We start from the raw sequence: 24991 nt of genomic DNA on the forward strand, positions 1-24991 counted from the left end.
ACTGTTACTGTCCTCGCCACCATACCTGAAACACGTCATTTCTGAAATGTACGCCCTGAGCACGTGCAGATGGATGGGCCGTGGCTACTAAGAGGTGAGATAATGTGGTCTTTGTGACGGGTCCCTGGTTTCCAGAGAGCCCCTGTCATGCTGGAATATGTTCATGGCATTTCAGCCTGATAGGCTGTGAAAAAAAAAAAAAACCCTTTATCTCAAAACACTGAATATCTGACTTCTCTTGAAACAATTGGGAAATCTAGCATTTTGGGGCACGTATGGCAACGATCAGATGGGGACTGTGTGCGTCTATTTTTTTTTTCATTTTCATGTTCTTTTTCACTATAGGTTACAACAAGATATTCATGTGCTATGCAGTATAAACTTGTTCTTTATCTGTTATATATGTATTAGTTAGTATCTGCAAATCTCGAACTCTCAATTTATCCCTTCCCCCCCTTCCTCCCTGGTAAACTTAAGTTTGTTTTCTATGTCTGTGAGTCTATTTCTGTTTTGTAAACAAGTTCATTTGTCTTTTTCTTTTTTAGATTCCACACCTCTCACGCTGTCAGCTCAGACATGGCCCATCTCACTCGCTCCTGTATATTATCTGTGTTTAGCCTTTGTAGGCATTTGCATCAGATTGGGGAAGTTTCCTCTGAAATTGCACATGCATTCATTCATCAAGCCCATGATTAGTGCCTGTTTTGCACAGTAAACTCTGTCAGGTGCTCAGATAGCCCTATCCTTAGGGAAGAGTCTGGTTCATGGAGAAGGACACAGAACCAGTTGATTACAGTACAGGAACAGGTGCGATGCTGGGCGTGAAGGCCGGGAATTGATGTGTAGTTACAGAGCCGGGCGGAGAGGCGCAGGGCTCCTGGAGAATGTGTTCCTGCATCCCGTGTGTCCTATCTTTCGAATCAGTGCTTTAGTTGCTGACCATGTGGGAGAACGCTTCACCAGTAACTCCATTTCTTCAGGGCACATCCACAAATTTAACGACTTAATAGAGTTGGAAAATCCAGCAAGGAAGAGAAAAGAGGAAATGAAGAGTGGGTGGAAAATGGTGGGAAGAAGAATAAACAAAGGACAAAGGAGAAGAAAAACAGGAAAACGCACGCTTAGAACAACAAGAAGCAGATTTATCTTGTCTCAGACTCTGCCATCGGTATTTTCATGGCATTCCAAGGGTTTTGACTCCAAGGAAAATTATGCTGAAGGAAACTTCAACAAAGCTTCTAGAGAACTGATGAACCTTCCCTTTTTGTTGCTGCTGTTGTTTTGTTTCCTGCTGGGGCACATCCGTCCTTTCATGCTGTGATGACACGTGGGTCGTGTTGATTAATGTCCTTGACAGGTCAGAGGTTCACCTCCAGTCTGACCGGTGGGCATCCCCTCTCCGTGGGCGAACGTGGTGGAGGGGCTTGAGCCCGGGTTGGGAGTGGGCATCAGACGCCCTGAAGGGAAGGTCCAGGCTCTGACACCCACCATTTGTGCAGCTTGAGCAAGCCGTAGCCTCTCATCCTCAGCCTTCTCTTCCATAACATGAGGAGATAAAAATAACGCCTAACTTAGTTACCCACAAGGTTCAGAATGGAACGATACATGACATACGGGTGAGGGGCTCTTCACATCAAGACAGGAAAGCTACAGCTCACAACCCAAAGTGTCAAGAAATAGCTCATTTGTAATACGTTTAATTAAATTCATCTTGACTTTATTAAGATGATACCAGGTTTTCGAACTGACTGTTAACCGATCAGTTGGCAAATTTCACCATTCCTCTTTCCTGCCCTTTAGGAATGAGGTTGATTGCTTGGTTGATTGCCTTCCCCAAATTAAACATTTCTGTTTACATCATCCTCACCCAGTCTTCAGGGGTATAATGTCTGTGATTGTTTACGGAATTAAGTGGGACATACCGAAGAGGGACACTGAGAAAGCATAAATATTTATTTATTGGTGAAGAGGGTTTGTGGTAAGTGAGTTTTCCTGGTTTCTGAGCTCACTGGGGAGAAGTGCTGCTAGCTGACTTGATAGGATCTAGGAAAAGGCCTTTGCTGGGAGGACTCCCCAGCCCCCAGTTCACGTCCGTATCCTTAACCGTGTCCATATCTGGTTTCCACGCAACAGACAGAGTCTAGATCTTTAAACGACTGTACACAGTAATGAAGAGGCAAGAGTCCGTCGTCATATTTCGCCAGGTGGCCACGCATCTCTCTTCCGCTCGTCAGAACGGCTGCCGGTGAGGCTTGCGCTGAGCGCGGAGACAGAGGTGGTAGCACTTGATGACAGGCCCTTTCTTGAAAGTGAACTTCACTAGGTTGCTTCCAAGAGTGAAATTTTATTTTTAGGTGGAGCTCTTTATTTTCTCCACCAAGGAGCCTTCCTTGCTGGATGAAAACATGAGGCAGTTAGGGTAGTTCAGTTTTTGAAGCCTCAAGTTGGAAAATTCGTTTTTGCCAACTCACTAGTCACGCTGTGAATGGTCCAGGTGGCGACTGACTTTGTTGTTCATTCCGTCACGGTTCCCTTGAGCCTCCGGGGGACGTATTTTGCAGGTTCCGAGGCAGCAAAGATCAACTGCTGCACAGTATTGCCTTCAGCCTGCCCCACTGTGGCAGTCCTGCTGTTCTGTCGCACCAGAAGTCTAGACTTGCGGGGCTGGCAGGGCAGCTAAGAACACCCCCAGAGGGTCAGTGCAGGTGGAGGTGATCAGGAGTGCCGTGTCCTCAGTATCCGTGTTCCACCTGCTGAGAGAGCCAGTCTGCATCTTTGATGTGGCTCCAATGGCCCCTCACTTAACTAATGTGAGTTTAGGCCTCACAACCTTTGTAGGATTTGTGTTCAAAATAAATGAGTCAGTTCTGATTACTTTAAGTTGGCTATTAGTGTAGGAGCCAAGACTGAGGAATGAAAACTGACCTTTTAAAACAAGGAGAAATGTCAGTGTGTTTGGGCATTGTCAAAGAACTCTCAGTTTCATTTTTGGCCACCGTGAGCTCTGCCATCCTGCAGGCAGGTTTACCTTCTGGTCTGCTCCAGGGGCTCCGGCTTTTCCCTGCAACAGTGACAGTGCACCTGCTGGCCTGGGAGCTTCATTAGCCAAGGAGACCCCTGACCGTGCTGTTGATTATACTTGCAGGAGGTGTTTGCCCCTGTCCTAATTTGGCTTTGAAATGGGGACTCGTGGGCCTTTGCTGACGTGCACAGCTAGGGACGAGGAAGAGGAAAGAAGAACTGGAGGCAGAATCAGAGAGAAAGCGGATGCGTAGCTTTGTGGTGAGAAGGGGCCTGGATTTCCCTCTTTGGGGGCCAGGTGGTTGTTACACCTGTATCTCCCAGCTCTTCCATTCCAGGTACGAGCTCCAGAGAAAGTCAGCAAAGACCGATGGACAAAGAGGGGACCAGCCAGGAGCACTGCGGCCACATCAGGGCCACAGCTCTCCTGAAGGCGGAGGAGGGAGATCTCTCAGTGGCTGGCAGGTCTTTGTGCTCCTTAGAGACCGAAGGAAGTCACTGTCCCCGTGGGGCCTTCAAAGGAAATTAGTTATGTGAGGATTGGCAGGGCTCAAGAGCTGAGCTCTCCTCGCTGCCTTATCTGGAGCCAGAGAGATGATTTAATGTGACTCTGCTCCGGTTGGGAGACCTGAGGCAAAGATGGACCAGGCTTTGCCTCCAGGGAGCGTGGTCTTCCAGCCAGTGCTGGCCTGTGCTTTTCCAAACAGTAGGCTTCCAGTTTTGATTAGTGACTGTAAATCACTTATCGATCGCCTCTCCAGATGTCTCTTCTCATCCTTTGTTTTCTTCACGGAATCCCTAAATGATATTTGTTACCTCTCTGGGTGCCTCTCCTGATCTGACTGGGAGAAGGATGGTAGACTCATCCTCCACGGGACTGGAAGGCCCCGTCGGGTTGGGAGAGAGGCCTCGGCTTCTCCTGACACTCTCTGTGTCCTCAGCTTCCTAGCTTGGTGGAAAAATCCATCCTGGCCGCAGACTTCTCTGTGTCTTGTTGCTTGTGAAGCCTCACAGCAGGTCAGGCACTGCACTGCTGCGTTTTCTGCAGGACTCTGAAAATAGAACCTTTAACTCAAGCCTCATGTTTCCTCCAGGGAGCTTGCATCTGGCCTTTGCTGTATCTCTCCAGCCCTCCGAACAGACCAGCGCCTGCATGCTTTCATGATTATGTATTCAAATGGAAACACATTGTCATGGGAGGGCTTAAAAGGCAGCGGTCAGAAGTATCTGCCTGGACTTCTGTTTATTTGCCTCCGCCAGGGGAGTAGAGGGGCAGGGCAGTTGGTCTTGAGGGAGGATTGCAAGCCTTCCTCAGTGGGACCGTGCAGGAGACGGCCCTGCACATCAAAGACCTGGCTGGACCTGCGGCCACAGCTGGAAGATTTGCTCATTTCCGTGGTAACCTGAGAACAAAGAGAATCTTAATAATTCGGGGAAGTAACTGTATAGGAAAAATTTTTTTAACTCGGTAAGGACAATGTTTGAAATCTCTGCTTAATTAGACACATCTATCTTTGCACACTCCAAGCCGCTCACTCCTAAGGATGTTTCTCAGGAGTGGGTACTGAGGCCGAGTCTGGGGGCTGTACTCCAGGAAAATAAATTTCACCCAATGAGACCTTTTTAAATTTTAAATTTGTTAAAGTGATTAGGAGGAAATGCATCCAAATGTAGGGAGGCAAAGAGAATAGAAGTCCTGTGTAATGAGTAAACAACAATCAATGATCGAAGCAGATGCTGTATAAATTTTCTTACACTATTTGTAAGTAATTTGGGGATAACAGATTCCCTGAAACTCCCGGCGAACACTGTAGTCAAGATTTTGCTTTGTTTTGTTTCAGCTCATTCTTACCCGTAATTCTTTGCATGGAGAGTAATGTGCATCAGAGCGGAGTTGTTCTGTGCATGCCTTGTACCGGGGGAGAGTGGCTTGACTCTCCTGGGGGCCCGTCCTGGCTCTGATGATGGACGTAGTGCTGGACACGGGCAGCTGGTGGCTGTGTGTGTGTGGCAGTGGATGTCGGCACAGCTGCAAGCTGGGTGGAGCCCGTGGCTCTGTTCCACGCCGCCTCCTGGTCCACGCTCCCACCTCCTCGCACTGCCCCGTCTTTGTCCCAGCTTGCACACCTGGTGTCCCCTGGCACTGTCGGCTGCACGCCGCACCTCTCGGCCCTCCAGACAGCGGGATGTCCGGGTGGCTCTGTGGGTCCCTCTCCCTCCTAAACCTTGTTCTGAAGAAAGGAGCTGGTTCTAATCTGATTTCCAGGAAAGATATGAAAGTATATCAAGGTGACCAGTGACATCACCTCCTGATGCTCTATTTTTTGAATAATGTTTAAGGCTAGTTTTCATTCAGACACCCATTTTATGAAATAAAATTTTCAAACATTACTCATATACCTCTAGTCCCCATTTTTTAATACCTTATGACTTAAGTTACATACCTTCACTTTAGTTACTCTGTGTTTTACAGAAATTCATTCCCTGTGTAACATGGAGTTCTGCCATGCTTGGCATAATGATTTTTTTTTTTCTCTTGAACGTTCCCAAATATTCTGTCCCTTAAAGATTTCATTTGTTACTTTTGGAGCAGCAGTGACTACCAAAAGCTCAGGTAGGAAGACCAAAAACCATTATAAGTTGAGTTTAATAAAATCCTATTGGCTAAAGTTGCCATAAATGGAAAATGTGACCACTGTCCATATGTTTTCATTTGCTCTTACCAAGGCCTTGCTCCCAGGGACCCGCTGTTGCTGACAATGCCAATAACTTTCCCTCCCAGTAGGAACTCCTTGGTATCGGTTTAGTGTTGCTGAATTCTTTTAGTTTTTGCTTGTCTGTGAGATTCTTTCTCTCTCCTTCTACTCCAAAGGGTAGTCCTGCCAGAGAAGGCATCCTAGGTTGCAACTTTTTCCCATTCAGGACTTTGAATGTATCACTCCCTTCTGGCCTGCAGTGTTTGCATAGAGAAATCAGCCGAAAGCCTTTTGGGGGTTCCCTTGTAACCGACTCTTTGTTTTTCTCTTGCTGCCTTTAGGATCCTTTTTCTACCTTTAACTTTGGCCATCTTAATTATAACATGTCTTGGTGTAGGTCTGTTTGGGACCCTTTGTGCCTCTTGTACATGAATATCTGTTTCCTTGTTCAGGTTTGGGAAGTTTTTAGTCATGATTTCTTTAAATACCTTTTCAATTCCCTTTTCTCTTTCTTCTCCTGCTGGGACCCCTATTATGCATAGTTTGGCACGCTTTATATCATCCCAGAGGTCCCTTATATTGCTTTCACTGGTTTTTATTTGCTTTTCTGCCTGCTGTTCTGATTGGGTGACTTCTGTTACCCTGTCTTCTACGTCACTTACTTGTTCCTGTGCATTACCAAGTCTGTTTTTGACTACCTTTACCTCCAGTCTTATCTCAGCAGTTGAGCTTTCCATTTTTAATTGGCTCCTCTTTATGGTTTCAGTTTCCTTTTTAAAAGTATTCTCTGTCTCTATTCATAGTCTCTTTTAGTTCTGTCAGTGCTTTGATCACCCCCTTTTTGAAGTCATGATCTAATAGACTGTTGAGGTCTATTTCCTTGATTGTGCTTTCAGGGGATTTCTCTTGTTCTTTTAATTGGGAGTGGTTCCTCTGCTTCTTCATTTCACTTAGATTTCTCTGGCTCTGTGGATAATTTAGCAGTGTCAGTTATCTACTGTGGTCTTGAAGGGCTGTTTTATATTTTTATTTGTTTGTTTTTATTTAAAGCGGGAGCATTCCTGTGTAGACTGTGTGCATTAACGGTTTTGTTGTGAGGGCTGTTCTTAGTATGGATAGTTGCCCCCTCTTTCCTCCATGAATGTTGGCTGTTATCCCTTTAATTGGGGGGTGCTTGGTTTGTGATCAGAGCCTGCCTTGATTGTTGTTGTCCAGCGGGGCCTCCTTTTTTGTTCTGTGGTTGTCACAGCCTTGACAGGGGCCTGGCCTGCTCCCCTGTTGTTGCAATAGTGGCTTCTACACCTGTTTCTGATCTGTGGTGTGTCATTGGCAGGGTTGAAGCGCTTCAGCTGGGAAGAAAAGTGGGCAGGAGATGGCCTTTGGGAAGTGTCCTCTGTGGTGTTGTCTGTCACTTGTTATGCGGGCTTACAGAGTACTCTTTGTTGACGCTTCTTTTGTCCTCACCTTAGCTGCGAAAATGTCGGCCACCTGCCCTGGAGTCCCCCAGGTTCTGGGCCCCAGGGGCCACCAGTGCAGATCTACCAACATCAGACCCTAGGACCTGCCGTAGCAAGCGTGCAGTCACACACCTGAATTTGTGGTCCATCACAGGGTCCGCACAGACCCCAGCCCCGCCTCTGCATATGGGTATGGTATGCCAGCCTGTAGTAAATACTGGTACTCACCCCGCAGTGAATCAGAACTTCACTCACTGCCTGTTCATCCTGGAGGCTTGGATCCAGAAAGGGTCCCGAGAGAGCAAATCCGCCCTCTCTGCCTGGGGCTGTAAACAGACTCAGTCCTGCTTGTGAAGTTGCAGGGCTGCTGGGTGTGGATTCAGCTTTCTGCCCCGCCTCCACGCGGCAGTGATGGCTATGACCAAGCCCCACCTCTCTTCTCAGGAAAACACAGCAGCAATGGAGCCAAGAGGAGAAAGCGGCTGTGTGCACCCCTCCCTCCTACACACACCAACAGTGGTGCTTTTTTATAGGCGCCCCTGGCTATTCTGCTCCATGCACACCCCTAGCCCAGCTCACACTGCCCCCCAGCCCCTTGAGGCTGCCTCTGTGCAGTGGGCCCCAGTCCCCTGCCTGGCCTCCTCACCCATCTCCAGCAGCCAGTCCCGGCTTGTCCCTGCTGGCTCGGGGCTCGGGCTGGAGGTTGCAGGGACCCTCTGTGGCAGTTTCCCTTAGTTCTGTCTGCCAGTCAGTTGCCACTTCCTGCTCTGAGCCTCAGAAGCTCTGCTTCTGTCCCCGTTGACCTCCCGGCTGGAGAGGGTGTCCCAGAGTGAGGGTGCCTTTCTTCCTGTGCCACTCCCTCCCTGCAGGACTGGTCCTGCACCAAGTTTTTCTTTTTCCTTTTTTCTCCTACCGGATTTTGTGAGAATCCTCCTGTATTTTGAAATGAGGGACACTCTGCCAGAGTGCAGGTGTTCTGTGTGAGGCAGTGGGTTTGTGGATGTAGCTCTTGGTGTATTTGTGGGAGAGGGCGAGCTGTGAGTCTCTCTGTTCTGCCGTCTTGACTCCTCATTGTTTATTTTTAGAAATTTTAAAGTTGATTTGTATTTCTTCTTTCACTCAATAATTGTTTAATAGAGAGTTTTTAATGGAATTTTGGGGTTTTATTTTATTACTAATTTCTAGTTTTATGACATTGTGATCAGAGAATGCTGTTTAAGTTATTCCAGTTTAATAGAGACTTGCTTTGTCGTGTAACTGTTGGTGCATCTTTGTGACTGTTCCATGTGTGTTCGACAAGAAGATACAATCTCTGTGTGTACTGTGTTGTATAGGTCTTCTGTGTATTTACTTGTTTTCCATTTACACTATGTCAGCTTCAACTGAAAGTAGTAAGTTAACACCTCTTTTTCTTTGTGTTTCTGTTTTGTTTGCAGTCTCTCTACTTTCTGCTGTACCGGGGGTTGACAAACCACAGCCTGCAGACCTTTTGTAAATAAAGCTTTATTAGAGCAGAGCAGTGTTCATTCCTTTATATGTTGTGCATGGCTGCTTTACTGCTACAGTGGCCATGCTGAGTGGTTGCGGCAGAGAGTGTATGGCCTGCAAGCCTAAAGCGGTCATTAGCTGACTCAAAGGAAAGTTTGCCAACCTCTCCCCTCTGCTGCATGAAGGTACACGGATATTCACATTTGTTAATATCTTTGATGTGAATTACATCCTCTAGCTTTATTGTTATAATTATAATCTTGCTTTGTCATGTTTAATTTCTTTTGGCCTGAATTCTGCCTTATTTGATGTCAAGATTACAACCCCTGCTTTCCTTCTTTTCCAGTTGACAGGAACATCGGTTGGTTTTTAGGTATCCCGAATGGCTTTGTTTTAGATGTGTATCGTACACACAGCATGAGTTAGCTCTGTGATATAATTTGAAAATATCTTTGTTTTAATAAGTGATTAAGCTCCTTTGTAGGTGGGTCAGTTTGCTAAACTTTCAAGGGAGAACAGAAGCAAGTTTTGTGTACATTGTTGGAAGACTTTTGAAGGTACTCTAATTTGTGTAAGTGGCAGTAGAATTAATCCAAAACAGAGAAGAGACGATACCTTGGATTTTTAATTTTATGCTGGGAACTGTTATTGTGACTTTCCCTTCTATTTCATGTGATTAAAACAGCGCTGCTGAAAAAAATCTGTTGGACTTGAAATGAAAATGCAGCTGAATTATTGCTAAAGTTGAGGGTCATGGTTATTGAAGTTAAAAGGCAGAGTTTACATCTTAGATAACTAAAAATTTAAATGAGAAACTTTCCAAGAATATTAATTAACTGGCTTTAATTCACTTTCTGCATATACTATTTTAGTACAACCATTTATTGATTCTGCTATTGGCCAAGTCCTGCTTGAAGAGCTAATGACACAGAGATGGATTTAAGCAACATCTCTCCCTTTGGAAATTCATTGTCTAGTTTGGACCTTGAGGGGATCATTTTCATATATGCAATTTCTAGAACTGGCCTTCGCTGTTCAATTCATCTGGGGTCTTTTGGATTTTTCCCTCTTTCTCTGGATGACATAATAACTCAATTGTGCTGTGCTTTCTCTCACACAGGGCAGCCACAGACCACAATGTGGATAATACAACAGAAATACTCAGGGAGTGGTTGAAAAATGTGCAGAGAGTCTACCACTATGTGGAGTGGAGGCCTATGGATGAACCTGAGTGAGTAGCAAGAGAACATTCTGTAAACTCACTGTATACCTGTGCCCTGCTCAGCCAGGCTTCCCACCATCCGGGCTCCCAGTCTTGGAGGTGCATGTGACTTCCCTTGTCTTTCGTCTTTGTATCTAGCAAGTTACAAAGACCTGCCGTTCCTTGCTTTGAGAGATCTCTCTCGCCCTGAACTCCTGCAGCTACCAGCCAAGTTCAAGTTCTCGTTAGTTCTCAAGTACATTACCAACAGCAGTATGTATTTTAAAATTTTGATATCATTTATTCATACTTTGAGTGTAAACCTTTTATACTTGAGGGATCGTAGCAAAAAGTTTGTGTAATTTTTACATACACCTCGCTTTTTCACTTATCATAGTTTGGTAATCATTCCATAGTAATAGTGAAGAGGCACCTTCACTATTTTTATGACTGCAGAGTGAATATCCATTGTATGGATGTACTGTGGTTATTTAATCAACCTCCTACTGATGGACATTTAGGTTATTTCCAGTCTTTGCCATAACAGTCTCTTAGTTGTTTCTATCTTTAAATCATCCTACATACTATACAGTCAAATCAGTCTACGTAAAACATTTATAATGTGCTTTCATTTCTCTGTTGAAAAGATTCCAGTGACTCTCTAGGACCTACAGAACTAAGTTCAAATACCTGATTATATTTTTAAAAGATTCCATAAATTTAGCCTTCATACCTGTGCACCAGTATTTCCTAAAAGTGCTCTAGCTAGATGTTCCTTTTATTGTCAACCCCAAGCTTTCCTTTCTTTCTTTGTAACCAACTCTTACCCCAAATCCCAGCCACTACCAAAAGCTGTTGCCAATCATTCCATTTATAAAGATCTACCTTCCTCTCAACACTTGCATTGCTTATTTCCTGTATCACCCAGTGAGGCGCAACCATAAACTTAACTAATTTTTACTAATTTGTGCATTTTTTTCTAAGTATTTTTTAAAATTTCTTTGACAGGGGCCAAGATATAAAAACATTTCATTTTAAACCCAATGCTATGTTCTTGGTGGGCACTAAATTCATGCTTGTTGGGTGAACAAATGAATAAATGAGAAAATAAATAAATATATTTAAAACTTACTATTCTGAACATTCCCAAGGCTGCTAGAATTGTAGAATTGTAGAAGCAGGATGGATTGAGCTGTTGAAATTTGCCCAGGATAAGTCATTTATTGAAAGCCAAATTTGTATTATAATAATAAATACTTTTCCAAAACAAATTTTTTGTTCTTCTAGTCTCTCTTTTTATCATACTTTTATTATATGTATATACATATGTATACACGTATCTATGTATATGTCTCAGATCTCAGCATATGGTTCTTATATGGAGCGAAATTTAACAACCAAACTTGACCGCTTATAAAAGATTTTGCACACTCTTTTGGAGGTCCTTATAATGGAATTTGGCCTAATTAGAATGGCCCAGAACAATCTATGTACCTGTAACTGCCCATTTTCTCCATAGCCAGATTTTGACCAAGTATATTGTATGCCAAGGTCATTGTGAGAAATATCAGGGAAGGCGTTTTTTGGGGCAATGTATTAAAAAAAACCCAGAAATTCCACTGATTTTTGTAGAAACAATAGTACTCAGGGAAGTCACTCCAGAAAATTCTTGTGCAATAAATAGCTTTATTCATCTTATGTGTATGAGTACAGCCTTGTTTTTGTGGTTTCTCATTCACTGAAGCCAGTGCCTGCCAGTGCAGCTACAGGAACTGAACGTGGCAGCCAGTTTGGGGCCACTGTCACTTTATCGACTTCCACACCAGTTGGGAGCTTTCAGAAAGGTTCTCGAGGGTGCGCCAACCTGCCTGCCTCCGTGGCCGTGAAGTCCTGGCCTGGCTGTTTTCCGGACGTTGATAGAGATCCCAGCAGCATTATGCATTTGCTCCATGACCTCATTCGATCTGTGTAGATCCATGCATTAGGCCCTGTGGAATCCTTTCCTGAGACGTGACTATGGAAAGTAAACTTTTGTTTTTCCTGGAAAACTTGTATTTTGATGCTGTAACATTTTCCAAATTTATGTGATGGCAGAATGTAGAAGAAAGTGTCTAGGAACATGAACGTTGGGATTATGGCTGGATTCAAATCCTAAGTGTGCCCCTTATTAACTACGTAATGTTAAGCAGATGACTTAACCAGCTAACTGATTACCTCATCTGTGAAATCGGGAGAGTGCTGGCACTTCCATCGTAAGGACTGAGTTCTATTAAGAACCCACTGAAATATTTCACATAACGATTCATGTGTATGGTAAACAGCAAATTACTTACTCCTGCCTTGCTTCAGCTTCTTATCTGTGATAATGGGATGATGAAAGTCATAATACTATCAACTTCCTACGGTTCTACTGGAGGATTAAATGAATTAGTACATAGTGCCTAGAATCTACAGGTACTCAGTGGTTATAATTGGCTGTTATTAATATTATATATATTTTTTTTCTTTTTAGGTCTTACCCTGATGAAATTGGACCAAAGCACTGGGCTGGCTCCCGTTTTGCTCATGTGATGAAACTACGTCAAGCAGCCCTTCGAACTGCGAGGGAAAAATGGTCAGACTACATTCTGGTAAAAACGGATGTTTGATTTCTTGACAACCGTTATCTAGAATGTGTCCAAATCAGTTGTTGACAACCTAGGACTGTGGAAGCAATCAAAACAACATTTATTTAGGCATTATCTCCTCAACTTTTTAATAAAAGCACAGGAAAAAAATTTGGAGAACTTAGTATCATGACACCCAGACTTCATCTCAGACCTGTTCTTTAAATGCATTTTCAGTGAGTGAGCAGATAAGCTCCTGAACTATAGTAGGCAAACTCTGAATCTTTTTAGTTCGTAGGGAACGCAGCAGGTAAAGCAATGTACAATGTCTTAATAACAATAAAATATTAAATTAAAATAAAATAAATAAATAAAATAAATATGTATTTACATGCAATATAATGTGTATGTGCAGTTGAACTGTAATAATTCTACCTAATAAAATAGAAAAAGAAATAACTTTTTGGAAAAATTTGGGAGATACGGGAAATTAATTACATAAAAAGAGATTTGGGGCAGTGGGGAATATAGCTCAGTGGTAAACTACATGCCTACCGTGCATGAGGTCCTGGTCTCAATCCCCAGTACTTCCATTAAAAAAAATTAAAAACTTAAATTTGAAAAACTTTAAAAACTAATAGTAAAAATATATATATATTAAAAAAAGAGAGAGAGAGAGATTCAGATGAACAGCTCTGAACCTCTGCTCCCTTTTGCTCCCGAGTGTTTGGGGGATGGCACTGCCTGCTTGGCTTCCTGGTTGCTCCTAACTATGCTGGACTCCCCTGGAGAATTTCTCTCCGTGACGGGGTTCCATTACTTCCCTTGGAACTTTGAGAGTGGTCCTGAAAGATACTGGACTTGACGATTAAGAATCAACATTACTTTCCGTCCTTGTCCCCCTGGAACCTGTCTCAACGGTAAAGGACAGCTTCCTAAGCAGCAACGAGCTGCGGTCCCAGTTCCCTTTTGAAAATTGACAGAGGCTTTTTCCCCTCACAAGTTTATGGGCTCCAGGTTCTTCATCTGTGGCCCCTGAACCCCCATTTAATTCTTTTGGCAAACGTTTCCCAGTACAAAACTAGAAATAACACCAAGAAGGCAAAGCCAATGTCATTTAATTAAATTTGCAGGTGTCTGCTCTCTGTCACTAGACGCTGATTCCCAAAGGGAATACCTTTAACCTATACACACCCCCAGCTCCTCAACCACAGCAAAAACCAACCCAGTAGTTCACCACACACACACTTTCAGTATAAATAACTTCGTAGAAGTTCTCAAATTGTGCTGATATCTAACATTGTACAGCTGTTTAAATGGCATTGTGTACAAGTGCTGAACCACAAAATTTTTGGTAAATAAACAGATTGACTATCATAAGAATGAAAGCTGATTATTTATTGACTTGTGTGCGTGGTAAAATATATATAACATAAAACCTGCCATTTTAGTCATTTTTAAGTATACAGCTTAGTGTGATTATTTATTTTATAGATAGAAACCGTCGTTACACTGTCCCTGTAAATGGATTAGTGTTAACGTGGACTTTTGGCAAGAATGGGAAATAGACTCATTGGCTAGCCTGGGTTGGTATAATGCAAGCAAAAATCCTAATTGTAACATTAAAATGGTATCAGTGGATCTGTTTTGAGTCATTTGGGCATTACGATAGACAATCTAAATCTGTCTTTTCATTTTTACCTACGGTGGGGACCTCTGTTTGTGGGAGTGAATCTTTAAGGGCTTGGAGCCATTGATTTCTTGTCCTTCAACCACTAACCATGGTGTGGGTCGAGTGAGGTGTGGGTCGAGCCCTGGCTGAGCGTGTGCCCGGTATGCTAACACCAGATGACTGCTTGGTGGCTTCTGCAGAGATAAACATGTGGAAATTAGACTAGATGTACTGCTCCTGAATGAAAGCCCCTTGGCCGCTGTCGGTTTCCATGAGGAAAACGGGGATCGTTGGTTCCACGTCTCATGGGCGAGTTCCTGTGATCCTTTGGGAGGGCTGGTCTCTTCTCGTGCCCACTACTGAAAAGTGCCTTTTCACCTGATGTTTTCCCTTTCTTTTCCTAGTTCATAGATGTTGACAACTTCCTGACTAACCCACAGACCCTCAATCTAATGATGGCAGAGAACAAAACCATCGTGGCCCCCATGCTGGAGTCTCGGGGCCTGTATTCGAACTTCTGGTGCGGAATCACCCCTCAGGCAAGTCTTTTGGCTGATGAATTAAGGTTATGAGGATTTTAAAATGTTTTGATTTTATTTTTTAATTTTTTATTGAAGTATAGTTGATTTACAATATTAGTTTCAGGTGTACAGCAAAGTAATTCAGTTACATATACACATATATTTTTAAAGATTCTTTTCCATTATATGTTATTGCAAAAAATTGAATATAGTTCCCTGCGCTATACAGTAGGTCCCTGTTGTTCATCTAAAGGTTATGAGTTTCAATAAGGCAGCCACAAGTCCACAGTATCCCCATTAAGCTTTTTCTCATCTTCTCCCTTGAAATACGCATGTCAGTGTATTACTAGAGCAAGCATTCTCCGGAAAGGAGGTAAGTTCAGGTCCAGTGCCACAACCCAGTGCACTCTTCTGTATTAGTGAATTATGAATAAAATAGTCTGATGAGCTTAGCATTAGAAGCTTTAAATTAACCAATAAAGCTTGCTGGGATTTGTCCTTTTTTTCTCCCTGATTCAGAGATTTTTTTAAAAATTAAATAGTTTTTTTTTGTCATCACAACTAGCAAAAGGACACTAAAAAATTGGAAATAAAAAGAAGTAAAAAAAAAATCATGTTAATCTCTGCTACTCTAGTATCAGAGATAACAGCTTGCATGTTTTTAACTGTATCAAGTGGCTATAATTGCAATTTATTTAAATTTTCTCTTAGTTTAAAAACATTTAAGTTGTTTGTAACTTTTAATTTTTTTTTTTACTGACTTATAGTCAGTTTACAATGCTGTGTCAATTTCTGGTGTACAGCACAATGCTTCAGTCATACATAACATACATATATTCACTTTCATATTCTTTTTCACTATGAGCTACTATAAGATATTGAATATATTTCCCTGTGTCATACAGTATAAACTTGTTTATCTGTTTTATATATACCTGTCAGTATCTGCAAATCTTGAACTCCCAGTTTATCCCTTCCTACCCCTCTTCCCTCTGGCAACCACAAGTCTGTATTCTGTGTCTGTGAGTCTGTTTCTGTTTTATATGTAAGTTCATTTGTCTCTCTCTCTCTCTCGCTTTTTTTTAAGATTCCACATATGAGTGATATCATATGGTGTTTTTCTTTCCCTTTCTGGCTTACTTCACTTAGAATGACATTCTCCAGGGACGTCCATGCAACTTTTAATGTTATAAGGATTATCATGGTTAATATAAAATTTTCTACATTTAATATCATTTCCTTAGGACAGCTTCTTAGAAGTGGAATTAGTGAGTCAAAGAGTTTTAAATATTTTAATGATCTTTGATATGTTGCCAAATTTATTTCCAAAGAGAACTAAGAATTAGAACTGCTATGGTAGGTGTTTTTACAAAATTCAAAATTAAAGCAAAATTTTAAATTTCCATCATCTGTATTTTCCATTTTAAAATCTTCAAAGTCTAGAGATCTGTTACAGTGAATGTTTATGGCTGATTATATTTTTTATTCTTTGGTTAGTCAGTAAGAGAAATAAACTGATCAATGTAGTATCAGTGTAGAATAAAGGGGGAAAAATGTATGTTAAGTGTGTTCTTGTGCTGAAAGAGCTAAATTTTCAGTCTCTCTTTTACATTTGGTTTGGTTTTAGATGAAGAATGAGGCCAGTGATGCACTGAAAAATGTTTGATGACTGGCTCTCTGAGGGGGAAAGCCCTGATTGCTAGCTTTTGCCAGTTTTTATGGTATAAGGACGCCCACCATGCAAATGTTGTTTAAGCTAAGGGAAAGGTTAAGTAAATTGCAGTACATCCACTTGGTGATATAATTTTTAAAAATATGCAAAGCTTGCTGTCCATGGTCTATTTAGAACGGTGGGGATTAACGTGATTTTTGTTTTTACAGATTTCAAGTTGCTAACATGTCAACTGGCTCATAAACTTTCTGAAACTTTGGCAGTGGGCGCCTCTAGCACACTACTGGATGGGCATTCCTCTTTTGTTACAGTTATTTCCTGCAGATCTGAGAGATTTTGGTGCGGATTATCCACATCTCTTTTAAGAGACCCATTAAGTTCCTATTTATAAGAGCCACTAAGTTCCTTGGGAAGAAGATGGTCTATTAAGTTCGTTTAAGTTCATACACTCTTAGTTAATAACCGGCAGTGTTTCACATGTCAGAATCACTCTGGAGTGTTTTGAATGAGTTATGCATTGGCACCAGCTATAAGTGTGGGTTATTCTAGTAACCACAGCCTCCAGGTTTCTGTTATCTCCTTTGCTTTCCTATTAAAAGCAGGCAGGAGAAATGTGCTCACTTACTTTGCGCAGCAAAAGTAAAACCTAAGCAATTTAGGGGCAATTCTAATTTATCTTTGTTGCTGGCTTTCTGTCATTCCCAGGCAGGCTTCCGCTAGGAACAGAAACAGCCAATGACTTCATGAGCTCAGAGCAGCCCCTGGTTTCCAGAGCCTTTAAACACATTCAAAACAAAATGACCTTGGTTTTGTACTGACCAATGAGCGGGAATTATTACCAACAACATTCAGTTTATGTGGAAAAAGAGACACATCTCTTGCCCACGCCTGTCTGCAGGAAGCATATTAAGTCTCTTTCTCTCTTTATTTCTTCTTTGCTTCCTTCATCCCTGCCCCCCAGATATCCAGTGATTCATCATCATTATGAATTTTCCAAGCTTCTCATTCTGAGAATATCATCCCTAAGTAGTCTAGAACTTTATATTTGATGGTGTTCTGAGGCAGTCCTTTAAAGAACCAGTCTTCTCTTTATCCCTTGGACGAATGCTCAGAAGTCGAAGGATGTTAAGTGATCCTTAAGTGAAAGGCTAATAAAAATTGTAGGAATAATAATACTTCATATGATGCATTACAGTTTCCAAAGTATCTTTTTAGACCTTTACTATGTGCCATCCCTTCTACAACCCTGTGAGATAATCAGCCTTTACCCCATTTTTTCAGAAGAAACGTAGGCTCAAAGAGGTCAAGCAGGGGCTCAGATCAAACATCTGGAAGGTTAAGATGACGCTAAGACTCACATTTTCTAAGTCTTGATCTGTGGTCCTTCTGCCTTATGCGTGGTCAGTGTGAGGGTTAGCTTGGCTGGAACACCAGTCCAGACACTGAAGGGAATGCCAGGGAAGAGGCGGCAGTGCCTAACGTGTGAGTCCTGGCATCACTGCAGAAAATGTGACCCGAAAATAATGGGGCTGATGGGTGAATATTCAAGAACGTATGGAACCACCAGGTACCGTGCCCTTCGCTTCCTGCCTTGTGAAGCCTCGCACTCCCCGAGCCCGCCGTTGCCTGAAATGTTTTTGGAAATGCCTCTCAAAGCTTATACACGCTTTGAAGTAGGTTTTGTTGAGACACGTCTTCGTCTTCTCTGGGATGGATCTGGGCTTTGGCAACAGTCAGGCCACCACTGGTGCCGCTGGAGCATAAGCGTCAGTGGCTTCTATACTCCGTGGGGGCTGAGACTGGCATTGCCAACTTACTGTTAAAGCTCCATCACCTCCTGTAGCCTGGATTACAGTGGTACTCAGTAGATGTTTGTTGAGTGAACAGTTGAGTTTGGAGGGAAAACCAGCTGGTTGTTCCAAACCAATGTGTTCAAAACCACAAAGTAAGAGGGTCAGTTGTCCTGTGTGCTCGCCCAGAGGGAGCTGTCAGAAGGAGAACCCTCCAAAAGTGTGGAGCAGTGAATAAGGAATTGCATTGAAACAAGGCCCTATTTATACATTTAAATACCGCATGTTTTGTTAACAATGTTCGCCGATGTAATGTAGTCATTTTAATAACAGCCAATGTTGATCGATGCTTTCTCGGTGCTAGGCACTATTCTCAGCAGTTTTCAGGTCTTACCTTAGTTAATTTTTACAGACAATCCCGTGGAGTAGATAGTGATTCCTGTTTTACACATGAGGAAGTGGGCCCAGCAAGGCGCGGCAACCTGACCAGTAACTACAGACGATGAGTAACTGAGATGGGCCTTGAACTCAAGCACCCAGATCCCAGAATCTGAGCTCCTAACTGCTCTGCTCCCCCATCTCTGACTGCTCATACGTCTTATTCAATCCTAAGTCAACGTAAAATATGCTTCTATGAAGCTATTAAGGCAAGAGATACGCTGAAAGCAAAATTGCTTCTGATAACAAGACCCTCTTAGGGTTCTTTTAAATGTAAGTAGCATTTCTTGAGCTCAGTTGGAAATTCCCAGGCCAAGATAAAAAGAGCGAAGGTGACTTTGCTTGAGGGTTTGTGCTTAACTGGTGATGACTTAGGAATCAGCCTAACAGAAGATTGGGGGGGCGGAAGCCCTCAGAGCAGAGAGCGTAACCCACCTGTTGGCTCCTTCACAGGGCTTCTATAAACGGACCCCAGACTATCTTCAGATTAGAGAGTGGAAGAGGCTGGGCTGCTTCCCCGTCCCCATGGTCCACTCCACGTTCCTGATCGACCTCAGGAAGGAGGCCTCCGACCAGCTGGCGTTCTACCCCCCGCACCAGGACTACACCTGGGCCTTCGACGACATCATGGTCTTCGCCTTCTCCAGCAGGCAAGCAGGTACTGCTCGTATTCGGCTGTGCTGCCAGTGTGGAAACACTTCAGATAACCAGCTCCTTTGCTTTGTAGATTTTATTTTAAAGCTCTCTTACGTAAGGAAACAGGTTTCCTGTTCAGGTAGTGTTAGAGGCAGTTAATTGTCTGGTCATCCCACCAGCACTTTCTGGGTTGCTGTTCCTGTGACGGCCAGCGACACCAACGACCAAGGGCCAGGACCAGCCCTACCCAGGAGCCCACTCTCTCTTTTTTCCTAAGTGGCTGGGGGGCAGTGGCGATGGTGGCAGGAGCCCTGGACGTGTGACACTGCTGCAGTGCTCTGTTCGTTACAGGAGTCCTTGTATTCACTAGAAAACTGTGACAGAGGCCAGAACAACCCTGGGAAAGACCCAGACTTAAGCAATGGAAGTTTATTTCTTCTCAAAAGGACCGGAGCTAGCAGAGTGGCCCCACTCCACGGAGGTCTCAGACAGTCGGGCCCCACCTCTGCTGCTTCTCCGCCCTCCAGGAGGTGTCGCCCTCAATCATGTGGCCCAGAATGTCTCATCGGCGTGGAAGCATTCCAGCCACCCAGTGAAGACCAGAGAGGGGCCGGCGCTGTCCCGCCCTTCAGGTGCTACGGTCCTGAGGATGACCACAGCACTTCCGTGCATAGCCCATTAGCCACACTGAGTCACAGGGCAACACCTCGTGGAAAGGGAGGCTCCGAATGTTGTCTGTATTCTACTCAGTCCAGAGCCCCAGTTCTCTCTCTTGAAGAGGACAGATCTGGGGAGACACCCAGCAGTCTCGGTCAGTCCCCATGGGAAGAAAGGCCAAGCCAGGCTTGACTCCTTCATGAACTGTTGTAGGCTTTTTGAGGACGACAAGTCGGCGGGAAAGTCAGGGAGGATGCAGTGCCCTGAAGCAGTTCCGCGTGCGGGTACACGACATTCCTAACGCAGAGCTTTATTCTCAAGATCGTTCAGGCCTCCCTGACAAAAGTCAGGTCCCACGACCAATGAGCCAGAAACGTGCCACTTCACCACGAGCGAAAGTGAGTTTAGAAACCAGGCGGATGGTGTGTAAACCCACGTGGCCATGTAAGTCGGGGGGGATGGCATGATGTCAGGACCCCAGGCGGCTGAGGCAGGTTGCCGGCAGCTGAGAATGTTAATACAAACCCGAGCCACGGCTCATGCATCAGGCCGTCCTGGAAGCCACAGGGGGTCCCCCTCATCCGCTGCAGATTTGATAGGAACGAGGATATTTGGTGAAAATGTGGAAAGCTGGTTATCTTCCCTTGGCTGCTAGAGCCATTTAGAGCCATTTGGCCAAGTGTAGGCATTTTTTAGGCCTGTGTCAGGGCAAAAGCGAGCTTTTCATCCTCATGTGGGCAGGAAGTTCTCATGACAGTCCTTGTGTCAGTACGAGTGGTGACTGCTGGTTTCCACTTGGCCTGTGATTGGCTCTGACTCCTCCAGGATGGGAAGCAGACTCAGGGCCTTCCCAGCCCTTCAAGTTGTGCCAGTCCTTTTGCTTAAGAGCTTAAGTAAGGATGTTCCAAGAAAGTGAGTGATTAACAATTACAGTAATGATCCTCGCCTAACAAAGGCCTCCTTGGTAGCCATGGCACAAGGCATTATTGTGACCCAGGCACTAAATTATTATGATATATTTTTTTAAACCAAAAATTAGATTTGGGGCTGGAAGAGTGACATGGGCTGCATAGAAATTTTTCAGCTCTGCCCCTAGCGTCGCCTGTTCACTGGGACTTCATCTTGGTTGGTCACATTCCCGTAGCCTTCCCGGGACGTTGAAAGCAGGTGCGGAGGCCCCGAGCTGCTTGGTGATTCCACTGGGGAGAGAGGGGAGAGGCAGGAAAGAAAGGAGAGAGGCTCAGCCTTCCAGGCTTCCCTGTGTGCCTGGCGCTGGGCTAGCTCTGGGATGGCGGAGGAGGAGATGTGTACAGGTGGGAACGCAGGCCACAGACATAAGAGGTGAGAGCTGAGGGTCAGATTACTGGTACAGACTGTGAACGGGCCAGGAGGCAGGGCAGGAAAGAGTGACTGCCATTTAGGGGGGTGTCAGCGCTTTGCTGACAGTCGGTGGTCCTAGGGTAGCACTTTTACTCATCCTGAAGTATTTTTAACCTTTCTTGGGGGGGGGAAGGTAATTAGGTTTCTCTCTTGCTTGCTTTCTTTTTGAATGAAGATAGATTTATTTAGAGAGATACATACTGTCTAGAGCGTAGGCTGTTTCAGAAGGCGAGAGAAAGGCCACGAGGTGTGGGGGTTGGATGCTCAGGTTAAAGTAAAAGTGGATACACCCCCGCCTCAACAGAGCTGGCGGGCACAGTGTTGCCAGTTTTTACGGGCTTGGTAGCTTCACATGCCAGCAAATGGGAGGACCATTCCAGCACCGCTGGGGAAGGGGCTGGGGTTCCCAGGACTCAGGCCACCGCCCACCCTTTGACCTTTCATGGTCAGCCTTGGGACTGCCATGGCGCCTGTGGGCATGTTATTTGTCATGCTGATATGTTACAGTGAGCGCATAATGAAGCTCAAGGTCTCTCGGAAGTCAAATCTCCTGCCATCTTGAGCCTCAAGGCTTCCTGCGGGTCAAATCTCCCACCATCCTGGTGTTAACTGCTGGCATTCCATGAGTGGCTGTGTCCTGCCCGCTTCCCACCTGCTGGAGGCTTCACGGTCAGATTCTTCTTGTAACATTTATTGCTTCTCTCTGTGGATATATAAAAATGATTGGGCTCCTAAGAAAACATTTAATTCATTCTCCTGACTTTAAGCAGTATAATTTTTTTAGGTTTTTTTTTTTTTTGAAGGGGGTAGGTAATGAGGTTAATTTATTTCTTTATTTTTAGAGGAGGTACTGGGGATTGAACCTAGAACCCTGTGCATGCTGAGCATGCGCTCTACCACTTGAGCTACACTCTCCCCCTTGAAGTATTTTGAGAAGAGACTCAAATGAGCCTGGGAGTCCTGGGCAGCCCATGGGGTGTTTCCCAGGCTCTTCCCCTCTTAGATCCAAAACAAAGCACTTCCATTCTCTCTTTAAAAGAGTCTTAATGAAGGATGATGTATATTCTTTTGGTCCCACTCCTGTGAAGCTCCCTAGCTAGGTATCAGCCTTTGGAGCATCATTTTTTTTACGTCCAAAAGAAAATAAAGTGTCCTCATGTCCCAGGCAGGACCATCTAAGCTTGATCCTTAATGGCTCACCTCTGACTCCAGGCATTGCCACATGTGAGTGATGAGAGACAGCAGCAATCCGAGGGTGCCGGTGTGCTGGGCAAGGCTGCCCATCTAGCCCGGCAAGCGAGCCCAGGGGACATGGGCGAGTCTCTGGCTGTCATGAGGCCAGGGTCGAGTCCACTTCCCACTGTGGCCAGTGATCTGGGCCTTGTATTGTGGCCACAGTAACCATCTCTGGCACCAGCCAGTCATCTTCCAGATGTCTTCCAGATGTGAGGCAAAAGAGGCTGGAGATGTGGGTGACGGGCAGGCAGACCTGCCTCCTGCACATCACTGGGAGTAATCAAAAGTTACTTCCGTGTTCAGGGGTGGCGATCAGAGTGACTGCCAGTCCTGAGACATGGCTTCCAGATTCTGGGTGGATAGAAGGATTCTTGGCATTGGCCCTTTAGGGACAGGGCTTTGGCACTAATGACTTACTGGGTGACTTTGGGCAAATCACAGCCTCTCGGCGTCTGAGTTTCCATCACCAGAAATAAATGTAGGCGTGTCAGTCTGTAGTGTTAAGGTGCCATGTGTGTGCAAGAAAATGTTTGCTGTCTTCATAAGAGAAGTACAAGCCTTCAGGCCTTTCTTTTTCAAAGAGAAAATTGTTTGTGCCAGAAGTAGCTTTCACGGAGAGTACTAGATTCCTTCACAGATTTTACCTAATTATTAACGCATTTCCTTTAAAATTTTTTAATCAAATTATTGAGGCACATAGTTGAAACAGTCCAAATAGCCCCCCACTGTTTATTGTAAAAACCCCCTGCACGTCACCCTCCTGTGCCAGTTCCCTGGTCTGGAAGACAAGAGCTTTGATCTCCAGATGACGATACAGGTGTAACAGTCACATCCGCATTTCCAAACAGCACGCTTTGCGACGCTCCTTCTCGATACCCTGGTTTTGCTTTGGGCATCGCCTTTTGACTCCACTACAGAAGACGAGGAGTTGGCTCTCTCTCCGCCCTCTGGCCCCTCCACACCGATGCATTCTTCTCGGCACCCTGTCCTCTTGGTAGAGTTGCATATGGTAATTGAAGACAGATCGATGGTCAGTGTTTTTGTTGTCGTAATCAAGTGACCCCAATTCCAATTATAGACTATGGTTGGTTTTCCTTTCATATCTAATTTAGTGATTGCCTTTTTTTATTTGCTTAGTTTTATTATTACTAATACAGTCCAAAGCTAATCCCCAGTTGTCTAAAGCACCTCTTGGAATGGCCCGATTTAGCAAATAAATGTTCTTTGTGCCTGTGTGTGAAGGCGTCTCTCTGGGAGCTTCCTAATCTCTCTGTCTGAGAGGTGCCAGCGTTGGGGACCTGGGGCTCCTCCTCTTCCCTTCTGCAGTGACTCTCCTGTTCATTGTGTTCCACACCTTCCTTGTTTGATTGTTTGTTTTGTAACCCCCACCCTCTCCTTTCCTCCCCCTTACTCCTCTTTCTTCTCCTTCCCTCACATCATCCAGTCACTGTTTGAGGAAGTGTGATAGGAAGTAAATATTTATGATCTTGCGTGTCTGAAAATGCCTTTCTTGTCCCCTCACACTTGATGGATAGCTTGGCTAGGTCTCATCTCCCTTTTTTACTGAAGCTTTGGAAAGTTGATTGGTAAAATGATTTGCCTAATTAGGGTAGAGAGGCAACCTAAACATTAAATCACTTTCCTTCTGTTTCCTGAACTCATCACGACCTTGCAGGAGGGTACATTTTGGTTTGAAGTTTCTCAGAAGCATTCGTGTGGGCACACAGGAGAGCTAGTGAGTTCACCTGGGGTGGGCAAGAGCGGTGACAGTGTTTGCAGGACCAGCCCTGACTGGAGCCAGATTCAGTAAAGGGGAGGACAAAGGCTCTTTTCTTTGTTTGTTCTTCTCTGTTAATGCCATGAGACAGCTCCACCCGATTTGGAAGGTGATGCAACTGACTGGAGGAAATGTCATCTACACAAAATAGAGAAGTCACCTTGCGGGTGATTCTCGGTCTGGAAGGCATGGGCGATTATAGAAATTAACACAGCAGAAGCTTGGGCACGTGGACCAGAGCGTGGCAGGCTCTTCCTGCTACCTCAGCACGCTTTTCCCTAGTCACGACCACCAGCTGCTGGACGTCTCTGAGCCCGTCTGAATTCCAGTATCGCTAGCTACCTGGTTGAAGACACATGCTGTCGAACTCATGGAGTTAGCCAGCGGGGGCTGTGAGGACAAGCGTTGAAAACGAGGGCTGTGATATGTCTCTGTCATTATCATACTGCAAATTCTTTTTACTTTTTAATTTTTTATTTTAACTGAAGTGTAGTCAATTTACAATGTTGTGTTAATTTCTGGTGTGCAGCATAGTGCTTCATTTATATATACATACATATATAATACTCCCTTTCATATTCTTTTTCATTGTAGGTCATTGTAAGGTATTGAATACGTCCCTGGCTGTACAGTAGGACCTTGTTTATTTATATATAGTCATTATTATCTGCAATTCCCAACTGCCAATATATCCCTCCCCACCCTCTTTCCCCCCTTGTAATTGTAAGTTTATTTTCTATGTC

The 24991-nt window shown here is 44.3% G+C and overlaps 1 protein-coding gene across 4 annotated transcripts in view; it reads left to right on the forward strand.

Moving 5' to 3' along the window:
• COLGALT2 (collagen beta(1-O)galactosyltransferase 2) overlaps positions 1 to 24991 on the forward strand; it is a 116783-nt gene that overhangs the window by 60281 nt on the left and 31511 nt on the right. For all 4 annotated transcript variants that reach the window (XM_006211764.4, XM_072945942.1, XM_072945941.1 and 1 more), the window contains exons 2-5: positions 9783 to 9893; positions 12376 to 12493; positions 14546 to 14680; positions 19016 to 19220. In XM_006211764.4, coding sequence (XP_006211826.1) covers positions 9880 to 9893; positions 12376 to 12493; positions 14546 to 14680; positions 19016 to 19220 — 472 coding nt within the window. In that variant the 5' untranslated portion in view covers positions 9783 to 9879. The remainder of the gene's footprint in view (positions 1 to 9782; positions 9894 to 12375; positions 12494 to 14545; positions 14681 to 19015; positions 19221 to 24991) is intronic.

This window comes from Vicugna pacos, chromosome 21, assembly GCF_048564905.1.
Source record: "Vicugna pacos chromosome 21, VicPac4, whole genome shotgun sequence".
In the NCBI taxonomy this organism is placed as follows: domain Eukaryota; kingdom Metazoa; phylum Chordata; class Mammalia; order Artiodactyla; family Camelidae; genus Vicugna; species Vicugna pacos.